This window comes from Balaenoptera musculus, chromosome 6 (genome assembly GCF_009873245.2).
Source record: "Balaenoptera musculus isolate JJ_BM4_2016_0621 chromosome 6, mBalMus1.pri.v3, whole genome shotgun sequence".
Classification (NCBI taxonomy): Eukaryota; Metazoa; Chordata; class Mammalia; order Artiodactyla; family Balaenopteridae; genus Balaenoptera; species Balaenoptera musculus.
In genome coordinates this window covers 110214783-110231944 of record NC_045790.1, presented here as the reverse complement: position 1 = coordinate 110231944, position 17162 = coordinate 110214783, and the positions used below count along the sequence as shown (strand labels likewise).

The 17162-nt window shown below is 43.6% G+C and overlaps 1 protein-coding gene across 11 annotated transcripts in view; it reads left to right on the top strand.

Annotated features, from left to right (window-relative positions):
* The first annotated feature begins 7092 nt into the window (after nucleotides 1–7092).
* Nucleotides 7093–17162, top strand: part of FNBP1 (formin binding protein 1) — a 143521-nt gene continuing 133451 nt past the window's right edge. For all 11 annotated transcript variants that reach the window (XM_036854780.1, XM_036854777.1, XM_036854771.1 and 8 more), the window contains exon 1: nucleotides 7093–7375. In XM_036854780.1, coding sequence (XP_036710675.1) covers nucleotides 7352–7375 — 24 coding nt within the window. In that variant the 5' untranslated portion in view covers nucleotides 7093–7351. The remainder of the gene's footprint in view (nucleotides 7376–17162) is intronic.

The following is a 17162-nucleotide window of genomic DNA, read 5'->3' as shown; positions in this document are numbered from 1 at the left end:
CGCTTCCTCTCCCGCCCACTTCCGGGGGTTAAAGGACGGCGGCCGCCGGAAGGGCCTGGAAGGAGGGCTCAGGGCCTCCGCGGCAGCGGTGCGGGAACTGTGGCCTTTTTCCTGGACTGTGGGGCCGGGGAAGTCGCCGAGAGGCCTAAGCTGGCCACTTCGAGGCCGTTCAGTTGGCCTCCGCTGTGAGGACTTTAGGTTTAGCCAGAAGAGGTGGCGCCTTCATTGGGGGACCCTGTGGCGGTTGCCATGGCAGCAGTCGCTGGGCAGGACCAGCCCGGTCGTCGCCTCCGCCCGGCGGAGCTTGGAAAGCGACCTTGGGCCTGCGCGACCCGGCCCACCGAGGCACCCCGCTTTCCAAGGGTGGGGGTACCTCCAGGGTGCCTGGCCGTTGATGGGACTGATTTCCCGAGCAGCGTTGACTCGGTGGAAAATGCCAAGTTCGTGGCTTGTCTTTAGTCCTTTGGTTTTTTTGAGGCTCTTCACACTGAAATTTTTGACGAAGTGGTTGTAGTGATAGGAATTTATTGAGCCCTTATCAGGCACTTCGTTAGACCTTTTGTGTGCATTTTTGCATTTAATCCTTGGAACAATCTGATGAGATAGGAGGTAGGTATAAGCATTATCCCCCCTTTACCGGTAAGCAAACTGAAGCTCTAAGAAATTAAGTCATTTGTTCCAGGTTGAACTGGGAATCACGTGGAAACTACTAAATACTATGTTATATTGCTTCATGCTAGTTTATCCGACCACTAGAGTATGAATCTTTTAATTCCGTGTGGAAACTTCCTTTGCCTCTTATCTTTGGAATTTGTAGGGAGATCTTTTTTTCTTTATTATTTATTATTTATTTTTTAATTTATGTAAGGAGATCTTTAAGGGAAGGATTCAGTAGCTGGTTGCCTTGAACTCAACTATTTTTTATCAAGGAGTTACAGAAGAACGTGCTTATTAAAATTGCCAATAGACTAGCTAGGTTTATTTAGTTTTTAGTTTTTTGAGGTTTTTTTTGGTTTGTTTTTGTTTTTTCGTTTTGTTTTTCTTGCCACACAAATAATGCATGCTCTTTGTGTGCAATCATTTAAGCAAAAGAGGAGAAAATAAAAACCACCAGGAATCCCAATACTGAGTGACTATCAGTGTACTAATGTGTTTTATGACAGAATCAGATTCTTCGTTTTTAACTGGACCTAGGAACCTAAATTAACATGATGTATTTAAATGGAGCTAAAGTGCTGTACTCAGGTTAAAAAGGATCAGTTGGGAAAGTACAGAATAGAGGAGGGAGGGTCCTAGATCTTTTAGCTGTGCAATCATAGTAGTAAAAGTCATGAATCTATGAATTCTTCCCTTGAGTCCAAAACCAGTACAGGTTCTGTCACACCCTCTGCAAGAAAAAAAACAGGGTACTAAGGTGTAGCCGAGAAGCTAGAAAGGCAATGTTTACTATTTGGTTGTTTACTTCTTTCTCCAACCTCATATCCTTAGCCATCTATTGTGAATATGCAACTTTACTTCTTTGAACAGAATTCTCATCTGATCTTACTACCCCATCTTACAGGAAACTGAGAAGAAGAAACTTTATTGTTTTGGAAATCCACAAAGGAGATAATAGTTAATCTATTTATTGAGCAATTAAGTTTGCCAAATATTCTGCTAAGTACTTTATATGTACATTTTCTAATTTAAGACCAAAATCTTTATAAGATCTATATTTCTGTTCCTTTTTTAAAGATAAGACTTGGTTAGATAAATTAATTTATTCAGGGTGGTCTGATCATTTATAAATGACTCTCATCCAGGCCTCTCCCATAAAGCCCAGCACTTAATCCCTGTCTTGCTATTGTTGTAAAAAATTCATTTCATGTGAGGCTGGAAGGGTCCTTCGATAATCAACAGATCCTTCCACCTTATTTAACAGATGTGAAAACAAATCCAAGGAACTCAAGTGACTTGCTCAAGATCACACAATGAGTTGGGTAATTTTGGGCAAGCATCTTTAGAACCAGGACTGGAACTGCATCTGCTTCAGAACAGGATCTGCGCTTCTTGCGCTATACCGTACATGGCTTTCTAATTCTTATAATTTTATTATTATTTTCTTTTAATTCTTATAATTTTAAATTTTCAAAAAATAAAATCCCAGAATCTGAGTAACCAGCGTGTTATCAAGTGAAATGCAAGAGAAATTTTCAGAAAGTATTTTAACAATCAGCAGTATGAAAGAACATAAAAGAAATGTAAAATAGTTGATAACTTTCTTTTAGGTATCTAGAGGAAATACCAAAGGCAGTTAGCTGATTCTCACTTCAGTATGAAACTAATTGTTAAAAGAAATGGGGATTTTCAAGTGCAGTTTCATTTTTAAAGGCAATTTACAGTGTTTTGGAGTATTATTATAGTTTACTTTTTAAAGTGAGGTACCATTTTTGAGAATGTCTGGTTTTAAATTTGAATATAATAGGCTTCTAAAAATGGATTGATCAGGAAGAATATTAATTTTATTTAATATTGTAATAACTAGTTTATAAAGTAGAAGACGTTTGTCTTTTAGTCTCTGGGAAACAGTTTTACAAGGGCTCAAAGCTGGGTTCTTATTCCTTGCTTCTTTTCACTTGGGAATTATTATGTGACCTTCACAGGGTCACATACCAATGGCATCTGTCCAGACGTTTATGAGGAATAGCTTCTTCAGGTATTTGAGAACTATATTGTGCCAGTCATTAGCTTGGAATTGAGAGAAGTAAGAAAGGGAACACAAATTACAAAGACTTAAAGTGAAGTATTGATTAGACAGTTGCTTCTCAAATTCTGTGAAAACTGCTATCTTGGCAATTTTATATTTATTTATATATTTTTATATTTAAGCACATGATTTCAGAGTTTCAAGAACAGATTATTTGCATAATCATGGTACTGTAACCGGAAACAGACCTGTTGAGTAACAGAACAAGTTAGGCCTGCCTCTCCCTGGCAACATTTTCAAAGGGGCATTAAACTTTGAGGTACTGACTGAAAAGGCCTGGAGGGGCTGGAAATACTATCTCCTAAACCTGACTTTCGGCCTTATCCTCTTAGTCAAGTGGATTTTATTTTTCTATTTCCTCTAACTTTGCAAGATCCGCTGAAGTTTGCCACTAGTAGCAGAATTGGTAGTTTGAACCTAGTGTGATTCATAATGTTTAGCATCAATTTAGAAATTTCCAGAGACGTTTAATGTAATTATTGGGTTAATATTCTCCACTTATGATTGCCATTTGTCTTTCTTATCAAAAGGGATGACATTTCAGACCAAAACCCTCTATAAACACAGTATAGGGAACCAAAAGTTAAATTGGGGTCTGGCAACACACTCAGAAGTCAAATGTCACTTTCGTTCTTTGACTTGAAATGTCATTTCTTGGGGCATGGGGGAAGCCCACGGCCTCTCCTTGCAGAGGGTGATCTTCTCGGAAAAGCTAGGCCCTGACACATCTTGAGTCCTGCAGGCTGGAGAAAAATTTCCAGTTCATTACTCCTCAGTTTGGTGGCACAGTGTGTAACTGGCTCAGCCACATACAGCTGGTTTTTCCTGATTTTAGGCACATCTTTATAGAACTTCAGGGGAATTCCACTGTCAGGTACAAAAATTGGTTGCAGTTTTAAGATTCTACTCACCACAGAGTTCCTACTTTTATCCCACTTCAGCTTTTTCCACTAGAGTTTGAATGATAAGCAAATGGAGAATTAAAAGCTAGAAACTGATGGAAGCTATTTTAAAGGAAAAAAAAAAAATCTTGAGAATTTCATTAGGAAGAGTACTTCACCAATAGACAACCACCAATCAATTGCAGTTCAGGCAATCTGTCTTGCTGCATCAGAAGTGCTTTAAAGGATTGCTTTACTTGATAGAGGAAGTAAAAATCCTCCAGAAAACAAGAGGAAAGGAAAGGGAACCAATACTTGTGCCCTCACGTGCTAAGCATTTTACATGTATTCTTTCTTTTAATCTTTGCAGTAACCTTTGGAGCAAAGTAGCATTATTTCCATTTTATGGAGGAGGAGACTGAGGCTTAGAGAAGGAAAATAATTCAACCAAAGCTCTAGAGCTTTCTGTGCAGGGCTATCCACTCTGGCTAACACCAAAGCCTGTGCTCACCGCCAGCTCCCTCCTTCCAGCCTCACAACAACCTGTGAGGTCCCTGTTTTAAGTGAAATTCTGAGAGTTTAAGTAACTTGCAGAAGGCCACGTACCTAATAAGTAGTGGAACACTAGGATCCCAATTGAACAATTACAAAACCTAGCTTCTTTAAAATAGATTAGATAGAGATATCTGTACATCTAAGCCCCTGAATTAGATGTTTATTACTTGTAAGCAGCATTAGAGTTGCCAAACGACCCTGTTAGAATTGTTTACCTCTAACTACATGGCAACTACACAGGGTCTCTGTCTAGATACCTTATTTCAGTGCTAATAATGTCCATGTGATCAGATTATTCAGTGGAAATTTATATAGTCACCTGTCAAGATCATAACTTTGTAAATCAGTGTTCTCTAGATGTTCCTGAAAGGGAAAACAGGTGTATATAACCCAGACTGACCACCTAGGTAATTCCAGCATTTACATAGACAGGGTTTACAATACCTCTTGTGAAAATTGATTCCTAAGTAGGTCAGTCACAGTAATGTTAATAGAATTTTTAAAACTCACTCCCTTTTATTATAAGGGAAACTGAAGTGGATTTAGTTCACCCTAAAAAATACTGTGCTGTATTTATGTTTTTCTCTGCTGGCTTATTTCTCTTTATCCTGAATCCTGTTGGCTTCCATTGTTTTAAAATCAATGGTGTTTTTTTCTTTTATTTCTTGGAGATTCTGATACTTTAAAACCTTTTTCAGTTACCAGCAGTCTTTTTTTTTTTTAATATAAATTTATTTATTTATTTGTTTTTGGCTGTGTTGGGTCTTTGTTGCTGCGCGCAGGCTTTCTCTAGTTGTGGCGAGCGGGGGCTACTCTTCATTGCGATGCACGGGCTTCTCATTGTGGTGGCTTCTCTTGTTGTGGAGCATGGGCTCTAGGCGCGCAGGTGTCAGTAGTGGCACACGGGCTCAGTAGTTGTAGCTCGTGGGCTCTAGAGCACAGGCTCAGTAGTTGTAGCGCACGGGCTCAGTTGCTCCGCGGCATGTGGGATCTTCCCGGACCAGGGCTCGAACCCGTGTTCCCTGCATTGGCAGGCAGATTCTTAACCACTGCGCCACCAGGGAAGCCCACCACCAGTCTTAATGAAGTTAAAGATGTTTGCAGTGTGGTCTAATTAACCCAGTTCCATATAGTTCTGCTGCTGTGGCTTTTTATGGGCTCCTATAACTATTTCCGGCTTACTCATCTTAAAAGGTTTCCTTTTAATGTGGTCTCTCTTTTTTTTTTCTGCTGTCCCTTCCTCTTTGTCCCCTCTTCTTTCTCTTCTTTAGAGCAGCAGGTTGCTTTTCCTCCTGATTAGCATCTTTTCACACGTGGTCACTCTGTTTATGAGAAGTCTCCTAGAAGGCAGTCAAGTGTACTTGAAAAAATATTAAACCTTGGTAGGAAGGGAAATTGAGGTGAATACCGAGGCAGGGTCTTGTTAGATGATCTGCGTTTCACTTACCATTTCCAAATAGCCACCTAAACTGTGCAGTATTGTTTGAATTTCTAACCCCTCCAACTCACTCTGGCTATTAATCTACCTTGGGAGATAAGTGGATGGCAGTTCTGATTGTTACACATCTAGCAGGCTTGGGTAAAGAGTTCCCAGACCTGGTAACCGAGAACAAAATATTTAAACACACACACTAAAAACAAGGGGATGGAGGGAACTTGTAACTGAAGAAAGACCAAAACAGTTTTGACTGTTTAAATTTATTGTAATTCTGTCCAACAAAGGAAGTAGAACTTGGTTTATCTGCAAGAGTAAAACACCACCCTTGCTTCACCCTCTCGTGGAGAATGATAAGCTGGTTGAGGCTGGGTGTAGTGGGATTGGAGAGATGCATCACTGTGAAATATTTCTAAAATGGGGCCCATTTTAGGAGTCCACAGTTATTCAGAAAAGTCAGTAGCATTAGCTGAGGAAGAAAGAAAAGTTGGGGAGAAAAGGCCTAGCGATTCAGAGGAAGGAGTTGGAACTCAAGCAATTCTCCATTCCTGGAATGTTATTTGTGTAGACCCTCCAAATACAGAGAAAAAGGAGTCCGTATCTACTGAAAAATGAGCTCTCAGTTTACCACCAACAGGCCAGGTAACAGGTGCTCATTTCCTTGATCCTCGCCAGCACACGGCAAGATGGCTACATTATTAAATAACTCCATTTGTCAGGCGAGGGCTCTGAGCTTCTAGAGGTGGAGGCATTGTCGGAGGCCACCCAGCTACTAAGTGCGGGAGGCTGGATTGGAACCAAACGCGTTATCTGTGGACCCAGCGCCTTTGCTTTTACCCACTAAGCGGCAACGTGATTTCACGTCTGAGAGTTTCTTGGCCGAACAAGTTGGAAATCACTGTTGGAAAGCTGTTTGGCCGCTCTTCGCCTCGACGTCCCTCTGTGTGCAGTACACACACAGCACCATACCAGGCCCCACTCCCACCGCGCAAGGCTGCAAGGCTCCTCGGGCCTCCACGGTTCCCGGGCGGTGGGGAAAGACCATCCGAGCGAACTCCGGTCGGTGTGAATGGCTGCCAGGGAAAAGTATGGTCCTGAAATTCAAAGCGGCGCTCGGCGCAGGGGAGCAACCTCAGGCCTCTGCAGAGCACCCGTAATAACCGGGGCCGGCTATGTTCAAAGGCGAGTGGTTGTCCTAAGAGCAGAGAGTGTGGTTGCTAATAAGTAATAAAAAAAAATCGGTAGTGGGGTGCGGGGGGAAGGTCCGGGCCTCCAAGTCCCGGCGGTGCCCCCTCCTCCCTCCGGGTCCTTCCGGACCCCCGGACCACGCGGGCGGGGCGGAGGGCGCCTAGGGGGAGGTGGGGCCGGGGCCGGGGCCGGGGCCGGGGGCGGGGCGCGCGCGTGCGCGAGCTGTCAGGCCGACCCCGCCCCCGGCGTGCAGTCCCGCCCCCTCCCGCCCCTCCCCCTCCCCTTGCTCTCCGGCTGTGGGGCGGGCTGGCGGGCGCTGCGGCGACCGCGGCTGCTGCTTCCTCGGGCCATTTTGCTGAGGAGCGAAGGGGAGGAGGAGCCGCCGAGGAGACTCAAGGCGAGGAGCGGCGAGCCGGAGGAGGCGGCGACCGCGCGGGCACGGGCTTTCCTCGGTCGCGGGGATCTCGAGGGGCGAAGGGATCGCCTGGGAGGGGGACCGGAGAGCCGCGCCTGCCGCGCGGCGCGCCCCTTCCCGCCCCCTGCACCATGAGCTGGGGCACCGAGCTCTGGGTGAGTGAGGGGCTGGGCCCGCCGGGATGCGGGGGAAGGTGCCTGGCGCGCCTGGGCTGGGGGCGCGGGCCGGGCTGCCCGGGTGGAGGCGACCGCGCGCTGGTCGGGGTCCCGGCGGCCTGGGGGTAGGCGCAGGTCCGGGAGCCTCTCGTTGGCCTTGGCTTGAGCAGGAGGTGCGAGCCAGATTCGCCCTTCGGAGGTGAGGGGCGCTGGGGTGGGTCCCCGGCGGCCCGAGCAGGGGGCGCGGATCTGGGTCCCCCCGCGGCCTGAGCCGGAGGCGCGGGCGGGACTCCCTCTCCTCGGCGCCCCGAGGCCAGCGGTGTGTGTTGGGAAGAGCCTTAATCCCCCGGAGCGAGTAACCGATGCGCCGCGGGCCGACCCAATGGGGGCGTGGAGGCCCGGGGATTTTCAGGGCTGCGTTCGGTGTTCGGCGCCCAGACCCGAGGTCCTAGGCTGCTTTCTCTTCGTGGAGGTGCGGGCGGGTCAGGCGCTCCTCCGGGGGGCGGGGCGGCCCTGGAGGGGCCGGCCCCGGGTCTTGGGTTTTGGGGCGCAGGGGCGAGAACTGGTGTCTTCCTCCTAGTGGCGAGGACGTTTGCCCTGTGGTGGTTTAGGGGTGCACTTGTGATTTTTTGAGGGGCAGCTCAGCTCCTCGATTTGATGTGGGGACTGCGGCGTTTGGCCTGGAGGGGAAAGTAGTCGGAGTTAGAGGGAGATCTGGTGTTATCACCTTCAGGAAGAGGCATTCGCGGGGTAGATTTTATATTTTTTAACTGCTCAGAGGAAAGAGGCTAAACTGGGGTAGGGAGCGCCCCGCCGGGATTCTTAACCTGGGGCGCGGATGGATAAACAAGTAGCGTGCTGTCTGGAAGCTCCTCTCCCCGGACCAGGGCGAAAGGAGGATGCCAAGGCGGTGCACAGGCCGTCCTCGGGGAGGAGAGGCTGTGGCTTGTGGACCGGAGCTCGTTTCCCTGCCTTCCTCTGGATTCCTGAGGCAATCACCGGGCAAGGGATGTGCAGAGCAGTGTCCAGAGGGAGGAGTAGATGAAATCTCAACTATCGCCCTGAAATGTTCTCAAGATGAGACATTTCCCATGGTGAACTCGAAAGTGCCTCCCTTCGGAATTCCATTTGTAAAGGGTGTGGAGGTGTGGGGTGGTGGTGGCTCTCTGAGCTGAGGCGAAGAAATCTCACGTCAAAATAAAACAAGGTTAGAGCAGCTATAGAAACAGCGCGCATCCTCCCTTAATTTTTTTTTTTTTTTTTTTGCTTTAATTGTTTTTACATAACCACTTCTTAGGCTCAGAAGCAGCCACTGGTATTAATACCGAAATCCTGAAGGCAATAGCTCCCTTACATTAAGATAACTCATTTTATAAACATCCTCTATCAAAAGGGACTCCAATTTTCGACTGATGTTTACAAATATTCATTTAAAAAATAAAGTAACAGATGGTTTTAAGTATTTACACACGGCCAATTAGGCAGAATCTACCATTTTAAGTGTTGAATTTCTTTCTTCTTCTATTCCTTCTCCACTCCCTTTGGCTCTTTTTACCTTTTCTGGGATGAGGGGAACAAATCAGAAGTAATTTTTAATCAAGAGAATAGAAAATTTGGCACGATTTTGTTTCACTTGTTCAAACTAGAGAAGGCGATTATTGGGGTGGGGGGAATGCAATATATTTCTAAGTGAAATAGGCTGTAGTTAAAGGGACTGAACACAATGGTGGGCACTTCACGGTGATGTTGGTGAACGTTATAGAAGGTGATCCAGAAGAGGGGGGGTAGCTAAGAGAAGAAAACCGGTAAAATAGCTACAATCACCTGCATTATTCTGTACACTTATTTTTGGAGGTAGAGGGTGGGAAGGAAGGCAAAGACAGGGAGTTGTTGAAAATCAGTGGGAACTGGAATATATATGAATGAAAGGAAATCTTGGATTTGCTTCAAAAGAATTTGGGGTGGTAGTGGATGGGGATGTCAATGAAGGGAACGTGCTTGGGAGTTGGTCATTGTTGAAGCTGGTTGATGGGTACAGGAGGACTTGTGATACTATGCTTTCTACTGTCTATGCTTGAAATTTTCTACAGTGAAAATAATTGGAAAAGATTTTTAAGGGAGAAGGTGTGTAAACTAATTGAGAATTTTTTTCACTTGTTTTTAAGTTTATGAGGAAGAATGAGTCATCCGTTGTCTCTATACAAGTATATGTCAGTGAAGAGTTAAAAAAAAGAAAAAGGCATTCCAGTAGAGTATTGCCCTTTGCCCTTGAGTGGCTTAGAGGTTAATAGAGGGAAAAGAATGATCACATAATTTGTGCTAAGAGAAGTGCAAAATCTGAGTTTAAATTCCAAGAAGTAGAAGGGGAACGAAATGTCTGTTTCCAGTTGCCTTGTTTTATTAATGTTTGAGATTTTTTAAAAATTAGAATAATGAAGGATTCTGAAAAATAAACCTCCAGTTCTCTGGTGGTGAGAGACTCAGTGTTGTGCGGTGCGTTGGGCAGCCCTGGGCAGCCTGGCAGGGCCGTGATTGAGGGTTTTCCTTGAATGGTGGCTGTGGGGATCATGCACATAGGTAATGAGATAATGATGGGGCGCTCAAGCCTAACATGGCAGAATGATGCTTCTGTATGGAGAGAGATGGAGCTCTGGTTCGGGTAGCCACGAGCTCTTTGTAATAGGTGTTCTCAGCTTTCATAGAGCTCCACAAATGCCATCCAGTTTCACACACATTTTAGGATGCCAGTCAACATCCAGGCAGGCTTTTCAAAACGACAGGTTTCTAACATGCACTTTACATTAAAGGCCTGTTCTTAGCCACATCCTGCTTTGTAGACAGAGTAAAACCGTTCTCTTTTCTCCTTTTTTTTTTTTTTTAACCTCTCCATAGGCGTAAACTTTGATATTCTAGGACATTTTTGAGAAATCATGAAATGTCAGGAAGTTATCAGGCAATCATAAAAATGGACTCAAAACCCATAATTTGTAATAACTTTATTGGATTAAATTGTATTAAAATAGGGGCCTTCTATTTTATATCAGGAGCTATAACAAAGTATAAACGGCTGATTTAAAGTGACTAGGGTAAAATTGTTTCTGTACCAAAATTAACCAAAATGCATTTACTCACGACTTTGTTTAAAAAGTCATGTTAATAGGCTAAATAGTTTTCACTGACTTGTTGAAATTGTGACTGGTCATTGGAGAAATGGCAAAGCAAGAATTTCTTACATTTGAATTTTTTTTTTGGTTTTGTACCTACGTGTTAGAAAGAAGTGAGAAGTTATTGAAGTGTCAGCTCAACTTTTTGTAAGCTTGATCATTAATGTGAAGTAAGAAAAAGTCCATTGGAAATTTTAGCTTTCCTTATAACTGTTCTACTCTTTGTGGCTAAAAATTTACTCAGTGACAGAATCTACCTTTATCTCCTAGTGTCCTCTCTGCCATCTTTCTTTTGGTGCTAATAAGAAATGGAGTAGCCCAAAATAATAACAGCAAGAAAGCAAACAGAGAGACCCGAATAATACATATTGGTTAACATATTACTATGTTAAGCCACCTGTGTTGATTGTACTTAATTTTTTTTCTTAAACCTATGTTTTTAGGACAGTGCCAGGCATATAATGTGCATTCCACAATTTGTTGAATATAGTGACATTGATTGTGGTGTGCACCTTTAAGAGGCAGCAGTGAAAGAGTTGTCTACCAACTGGACCAGGAACAATGCCTGCCTCACAGTTGGGAGTTCAAGAAATATTTATTGAGGGACTTCCCTGGTGGGGCAGTGGTTAAGAATCTGCCTGCCAATGCAGGGGACACGGGTTCCAGCCCTGGTCCGGGAAGATCCCACATGCTGTGGAGCAACTAAGCCCGTGCGCCACAACTACTGAGCCTGCAAGCCACAACTACTGAGCCCGCGTGCCACAACTACTGAAGCCCGCCTGCCACAACTACTGAAGCCTGTGTGCCTAGAGCCCGTGCTCCGCAATAAGAGAAGCCACCGCAATGAGAAGCCCGCGCACCACAACAAAGAGTAGACCCTGCTCACTGCAACTAGAGAAAGCCCGCGCACAGCAACAAAGACCCAGCACAGCCAAAAATAAATAAATATATTAAAAAGAAAGAAAGAAGTATTTATTGAATAAATGAATGAATCCTTTTTTTCCTTTTGTTTTAACATTTGCTGTTTTAATGTAATGGGAGGGTAGTTTTAATGCCTTTCTGCACTTTGGCAGTTGTAAACATTTAAAAAAAAATAATTCTAGGCACCATTTTTTTTTAAATAGACTTATTTTTTAGAGCAGTTATAGTTTCACAGCAAAATTGAGCAGAAGGTCCAGAGATTTATACTGCTTCCTCACAAATACACAGTCTAGATCTCCGTTTTGTGGGGGGGACACACTGCACGGCCTGTGGGATTTTTTTTTTTTTTTTTAAGAATTTCACTTTTATTTATTTATTTATTTTTTTATTTTTGGCTGTGTTGGGTCTTTGTTTCTGTGCAAGGGCTTTCTCTAGTTGCGGCAAGTGGGGGCCACTCTTCATCGCGGTGCGCGGGCCTCTCACTATCGCGGCCTCTCTTGTTACGGAGCACAGGCTCCAGACGCGCAGGCTCAGTAGTTGTGGCACACGGGCTTAGTTGCTCCGCGGCATGTGGAATCTTCCCAGACCAGGGCTCGAACCCGTGTCCCCTGCATTGGCAGGCAGATTCTCAACCACTGCACCACCAGGGAAGCCCGGCCTGTGGGATTTTAGTTCAGAAGTGAGGAGTCGTAAACACTGGACCGCCAGGGAAGTCCCTCTAGGCATTTTTTTAAAATAATTTTTTAAATTAATTAATTAATCTATTTATTTTTGGCTGCGTTGGGTCTTCGTTGCCCAGTTGCGGCGAGCGGGGGCTACTCTTCGTTGCGGTGCGCGGGCTTCTCATTGCGGTGGCTTCTCTCATTGCGGAGCACGGGCTCTAGGCGCACAGGCTTCAGTAGTTGTGGCATGCGGGCTCAGTAGTTGTGGCTTGCAGGCTCAGTAGTTGTGGCGCACGGGCTTAGTTGCTCCACAGCATGTGGGATCTTCCTGGACCAGGGCTCGAACCCATGTCCCCTGCATTGGCAGGCGGATTCTTAACCACTGCGCCACCAGGGAAGCCCTAATGGACTGTTAATAGTTGCAGGATTTGGAGAATTAGTACCTATTCTTACTTGCCAGTACTAAATGGAGTAGAGTACTAACAACAGTTCATAGCTCTTCTCCTGCTCTTTCTTCTTTAATCCTTCAGAGATTTCTGTTTGGGATAAACATGGCAAGACCAACAGGGGAGACATCACTCTTGGAACTTCGGTGAGCAGAGCAGAACTGCCTCGAAAGATAGACCAAATCAAGTTTAATTCTGTCATCCCTACCTCTCTGTTAAAACAGGGTTTACACAGTCTTTTCTGGTTAGTAGATTTTTTAAAAAATTAGTTTACTTTTTATCTTTATTTTTTGTAATCGAAGTGTAGTTGATTTATAATGTTTCAGGTGTACAGCAAAGTGATTCAGTTATATATATATATATATTCTTTTTCACATTTTTTCATTATAAGTTATTACAAGATATTGAATATAGTTCCCTGTGCTATACAGTAGGTCCTTCTTGTTTATCTTTTTTACTGATATATAGTAGTTTGTATCTGCTAATCCCAAACTCCTAATTTATCCCTCCCCTCCCCCCCTTTCCCTTTTGGTAACCAGAAGTTTGTCTTCTATGTCTGTGAGTCTGTTTTTGTTTGTCTTTATTTATTTATTGTGCCGTGCAGCTCGGGACATGTGTGATCTTAGTTCCCCGACCAGGGATTGAACCCGGGCCCACAGTATTGAAAGCACCAAGTCCTAACCACTGGACCACCAGGGAATCCCCAGTCTATTTCTGTTTTGTAAATAAGTTCATTTGTATCATTTTTTTAGATTCCACATGTAAGCGATATGATATTTGTCTCTCTGGTTAGTAGATATTAAACAAAACAGGGGAGGTCAGGTGATTCTGTGGTTGGAAATTTACCCATCAGCTTGTTGCCTTCACTTTATACATTAGATATCATCCTGAACATTGCATTTTTGGTAAGTAAAACTGTGTTTCAAGCACCGTAAGGGGTTTTGTCTGTGCTTACCGTGTGATCACATTAGAACTCTTGCTTTACATTGGTGCGACATGGAAAGTGCCTCTTTGAAGGACTATTCAAGTATCACCCACTTCCTTGCTAAAGCTAATATTGTGTTTCCTGCAAGTATTACTCATACTTGTTTCATCAACACCACCCACATTTAAAAATAAGGCTTTATTTTGACACTTAAAAATTGCAAGCTACCAAGAATACACGTATGCCCTGGGAAATTAATCTAATTAGATTTTGGAATGTGGGTGTGAAGTCTTCTGGAATTAGTGTTTGTAATGCAATATTTGTTTCCTGATTTAATAATATATAGTCATACTAGCTTGAGCCTAGTGATGTGTCTAGGTAAAAAAAATTTAAAAAGTCATAAAGGGCCAAATATGTATATTATCTTAAAGAGTTAGTTGGGAATATACAAGTTTTTAATATTGATTCTTTTAACTCATAAGCCTCATCTGTAAAATTCTATGCTAAATTTATGTAACTCGGGACTTCCTTGGTGGCGCAGTGGTTAAGAATCTGCCTGTCAATGCAGGAGACACAGATTTGAGCCCTGGTCCGGGAAGATCCCACATGCCACGGAGCAGCTAAGCCCGTGTGCCACAACTACTGAGCCTGCGCTCTAGAGCCTGTATGCCACAACTACTGAAACCCTTGTGCCTAGAGCCCATGCTCCACAACAAGAGAAGCCACTGCAATGGGAAGCCCACGCGCAGCAACGAAGACCCAACACAGCCAAAAAGAAAAAAGAAAAAAAAATTTATGTAATTCTTTTTAAATTTGTATTTTATTTATTTATTTATTTTTATACAGCAGGTTCTTATTAGTTATCTATTTTATACATATTAGTGTATATATGTCAATCCCAATCTCCCAATTCATCCCACCACCAGCCCCCCGCCTTCCCCCCCTTGGTGTCTATACGTTTGTTCTCTATATTTGTGTCTCTATTTCTGCCTTGCAAACCGGTTCGTCTGTACCATTTTTCTAGATTCCACATATATGCGTTAATATACGATATTTGTTTTCCTCTTTCTGACTTACTTCATTCTGTATGACAGTCTCTAGGTCCATCCACGTCTCTACCAATGACCCAATTTCATTCCTTTTTATGGCTGAGTAATATTCCATTGTATACATGTACCACATCTTCTTTATCCATTCGTCTGTTGATGGGCTATGTAAATCTTAACAACCTCAGTTGTTTAATACTAGCACTGTATTCATACCACCACTGCCAACAGCAAAATAGATGAAACTTCCAATCTCTTGCTGCAAAAGTTATTAAAACCTGTTCACATTTAAACTATAATATCACATTAACTATATCGTGGTTTCTTTTTAAAACTTTGAACACACCATTCTAATCATTGGCATGAAGTTTTTAATAAGAATTATTTCTTAGGACTTCCCTGGTGGCACAGTGGTTAAGAATCTGCCTGCCAGTGCAGGGGACATGGGTTCGATCCCCGGTCTGGGAAGATCCCACATGCCGTGGAGCAACTGAGCCCGTGCACCACAACTACTGAGTCTGCATGCCACAACTATGAAACCCGTGCACCCTAGAACCCGTGCTCCACAACAGGAGAAGCCACTGCAATGAGAAGCCCGCACACCACAATGAAGAGTAGCCCCTGCTTGCCGAAACTAGAGAAAGCCTGTGCACAGCAATGAAAACCCAATGCAGCCAAAAATAAATAAATAAAATAAATAGCAGACCGTACCCTAAAGGAGGCTGTCCGCTAACCAGCTGGGCAGGGAGGTCTTTCTGGAAGAAGGATCTGAGCGGCACATCTCTGCACTGGCCACATCCTCATTATCCCCTTTTACAAGAAAGGAAATCGAAGCACAGAACGGTAAACTAACTTATCAAGTTCACAGAGTAGAAAGCAGAGATTCAATCCCAGGTCTGGGACTCTAGAGCTCTCCTTCTCGTCCTTTTTTTTTTTTTTTTTTTAATTTTTATTTATTTATTTATTTATTTATTTATTTATTTATTTATTTATTTATTTATGGCTGTGTTGGGTCTTCGTTTCTGTGCGAGGGCTTTCTCTAGTTGCGGCAAGTGGGGGCCACTCTTCATCGCGGTGCGCGGGCCTCTCACTATCGCGGCCTCTCTTGTTGCGGAGCACAGGCTCCAGACGCGCAGGCTCAGTAATTGTGGCTCACGGGCCTAGTTGCTCCGCGGCATGTGGGATCTTCCCAGACCAGGGCTCGAACCCATGTCCCCTGCATTGGCAGGCAGATTCTGAACCACTGCGCCACCAGGGAAGCCCTCGTCCTTTTTTTTTTAAGTTAATACCATCAAAATGTATTTTTATTGTTTGTACTTTTTATTATAGGAATTTTCAAACATACTTAGAGAGAATATGATGACCCCCATGTACTCATCTCCCAACTTCAAGATTATCAATATCTTTGGCATTCTTGTTTCATCTTTTTGCCGCCACATGGTTTTTTAGAGCCCTCAGTCTTCCCCGCCACACACTGTAATAAATACTACTCTGCTCCCTCCCTTTCTGAGGAATCATGCATAGAACCCAAATTCTCCCTCCATCTTTTAAAGTATGAAAATGGAAGAGAACCAACTTGTTAAGTGCTTGACACACCTTGATTAGGGTATTTAAATGCATCCTTTCATAACCTAACAAGGACCCTGTGAGTTTATTTCCATTTTATAGACCAGACCCACCCAAACAATGAATGCTAGTGCTAGAATTTAAATATTTGTCTCCGAACACTAAACAAATGTAGTTTTAAAAAAATTCATCTTCTGTATTAGTAACTCACAATCCCTCTTTTCCCCATTACTCATATTTCCCCTATCACTGATGGAGGTTTTGCTTTCTAAAACGTTTCATGTTACTCACGTTGAGAATCATTAAGAACCAATGACTCACAGTACCGTGTTGTAAACGCAACAGAAACTATTATGAATGAAGCTTCTGTTCTAGCAGGTGTTTCATATATGTCTAGTGATTCCCTCCCATTCCTTTAAGTCCGAAGTTTTTTTTTCTTTTTAATTTAAAGAAATTAATTTGTAAAGGTATTAAATAGTAAGAGTAATATCAATTTTCTGATTTGGGGGGGTCTAACAAAATTATGTCTTGTTGAAAAGTATTTTTAATGAAATTGAGACGAAACAAAGAGAATTCAATTTTGACCACTTTGGGGGTGCTCTGGCTGTCCCATGCAGGGCTTCAAAGTTTTGGTTCTTGAGGAACAGGAAACTAAATATTTCCTTTCATATCAATAGCAAAAGAAAACTTGGCACCTTCACAGGAAGCTATTCCCCTTGTACTTCTATTTGCACAACCAAAACTGAGAGTGGGTTCCTGAAATGCATTAAAATACCCGACGGGTGCTTGGGAGAAATGGCGTGGGCCCACCCAGGTGGATGAGACAGCCTGGAAGGGCTAAGCCAGGGCCGTGTGGCTTGCCTCTTCCAGCATTTATTCGTGTCCAGCAAGTCTTCATCTCTGCTCCTCGTTTTCCCCATCTATAAAGTGGTGTGGCGATGCTTGCCTTCGGCTCCACAGAAAGCATAAAGATCAGTGCTTGTTTGTGAAGTGCTTTGAGACTGTTGGATGAGAGGTGATGGGAAAGTACTTAGGAGAGTCTAGGGGAGGGTTAAAG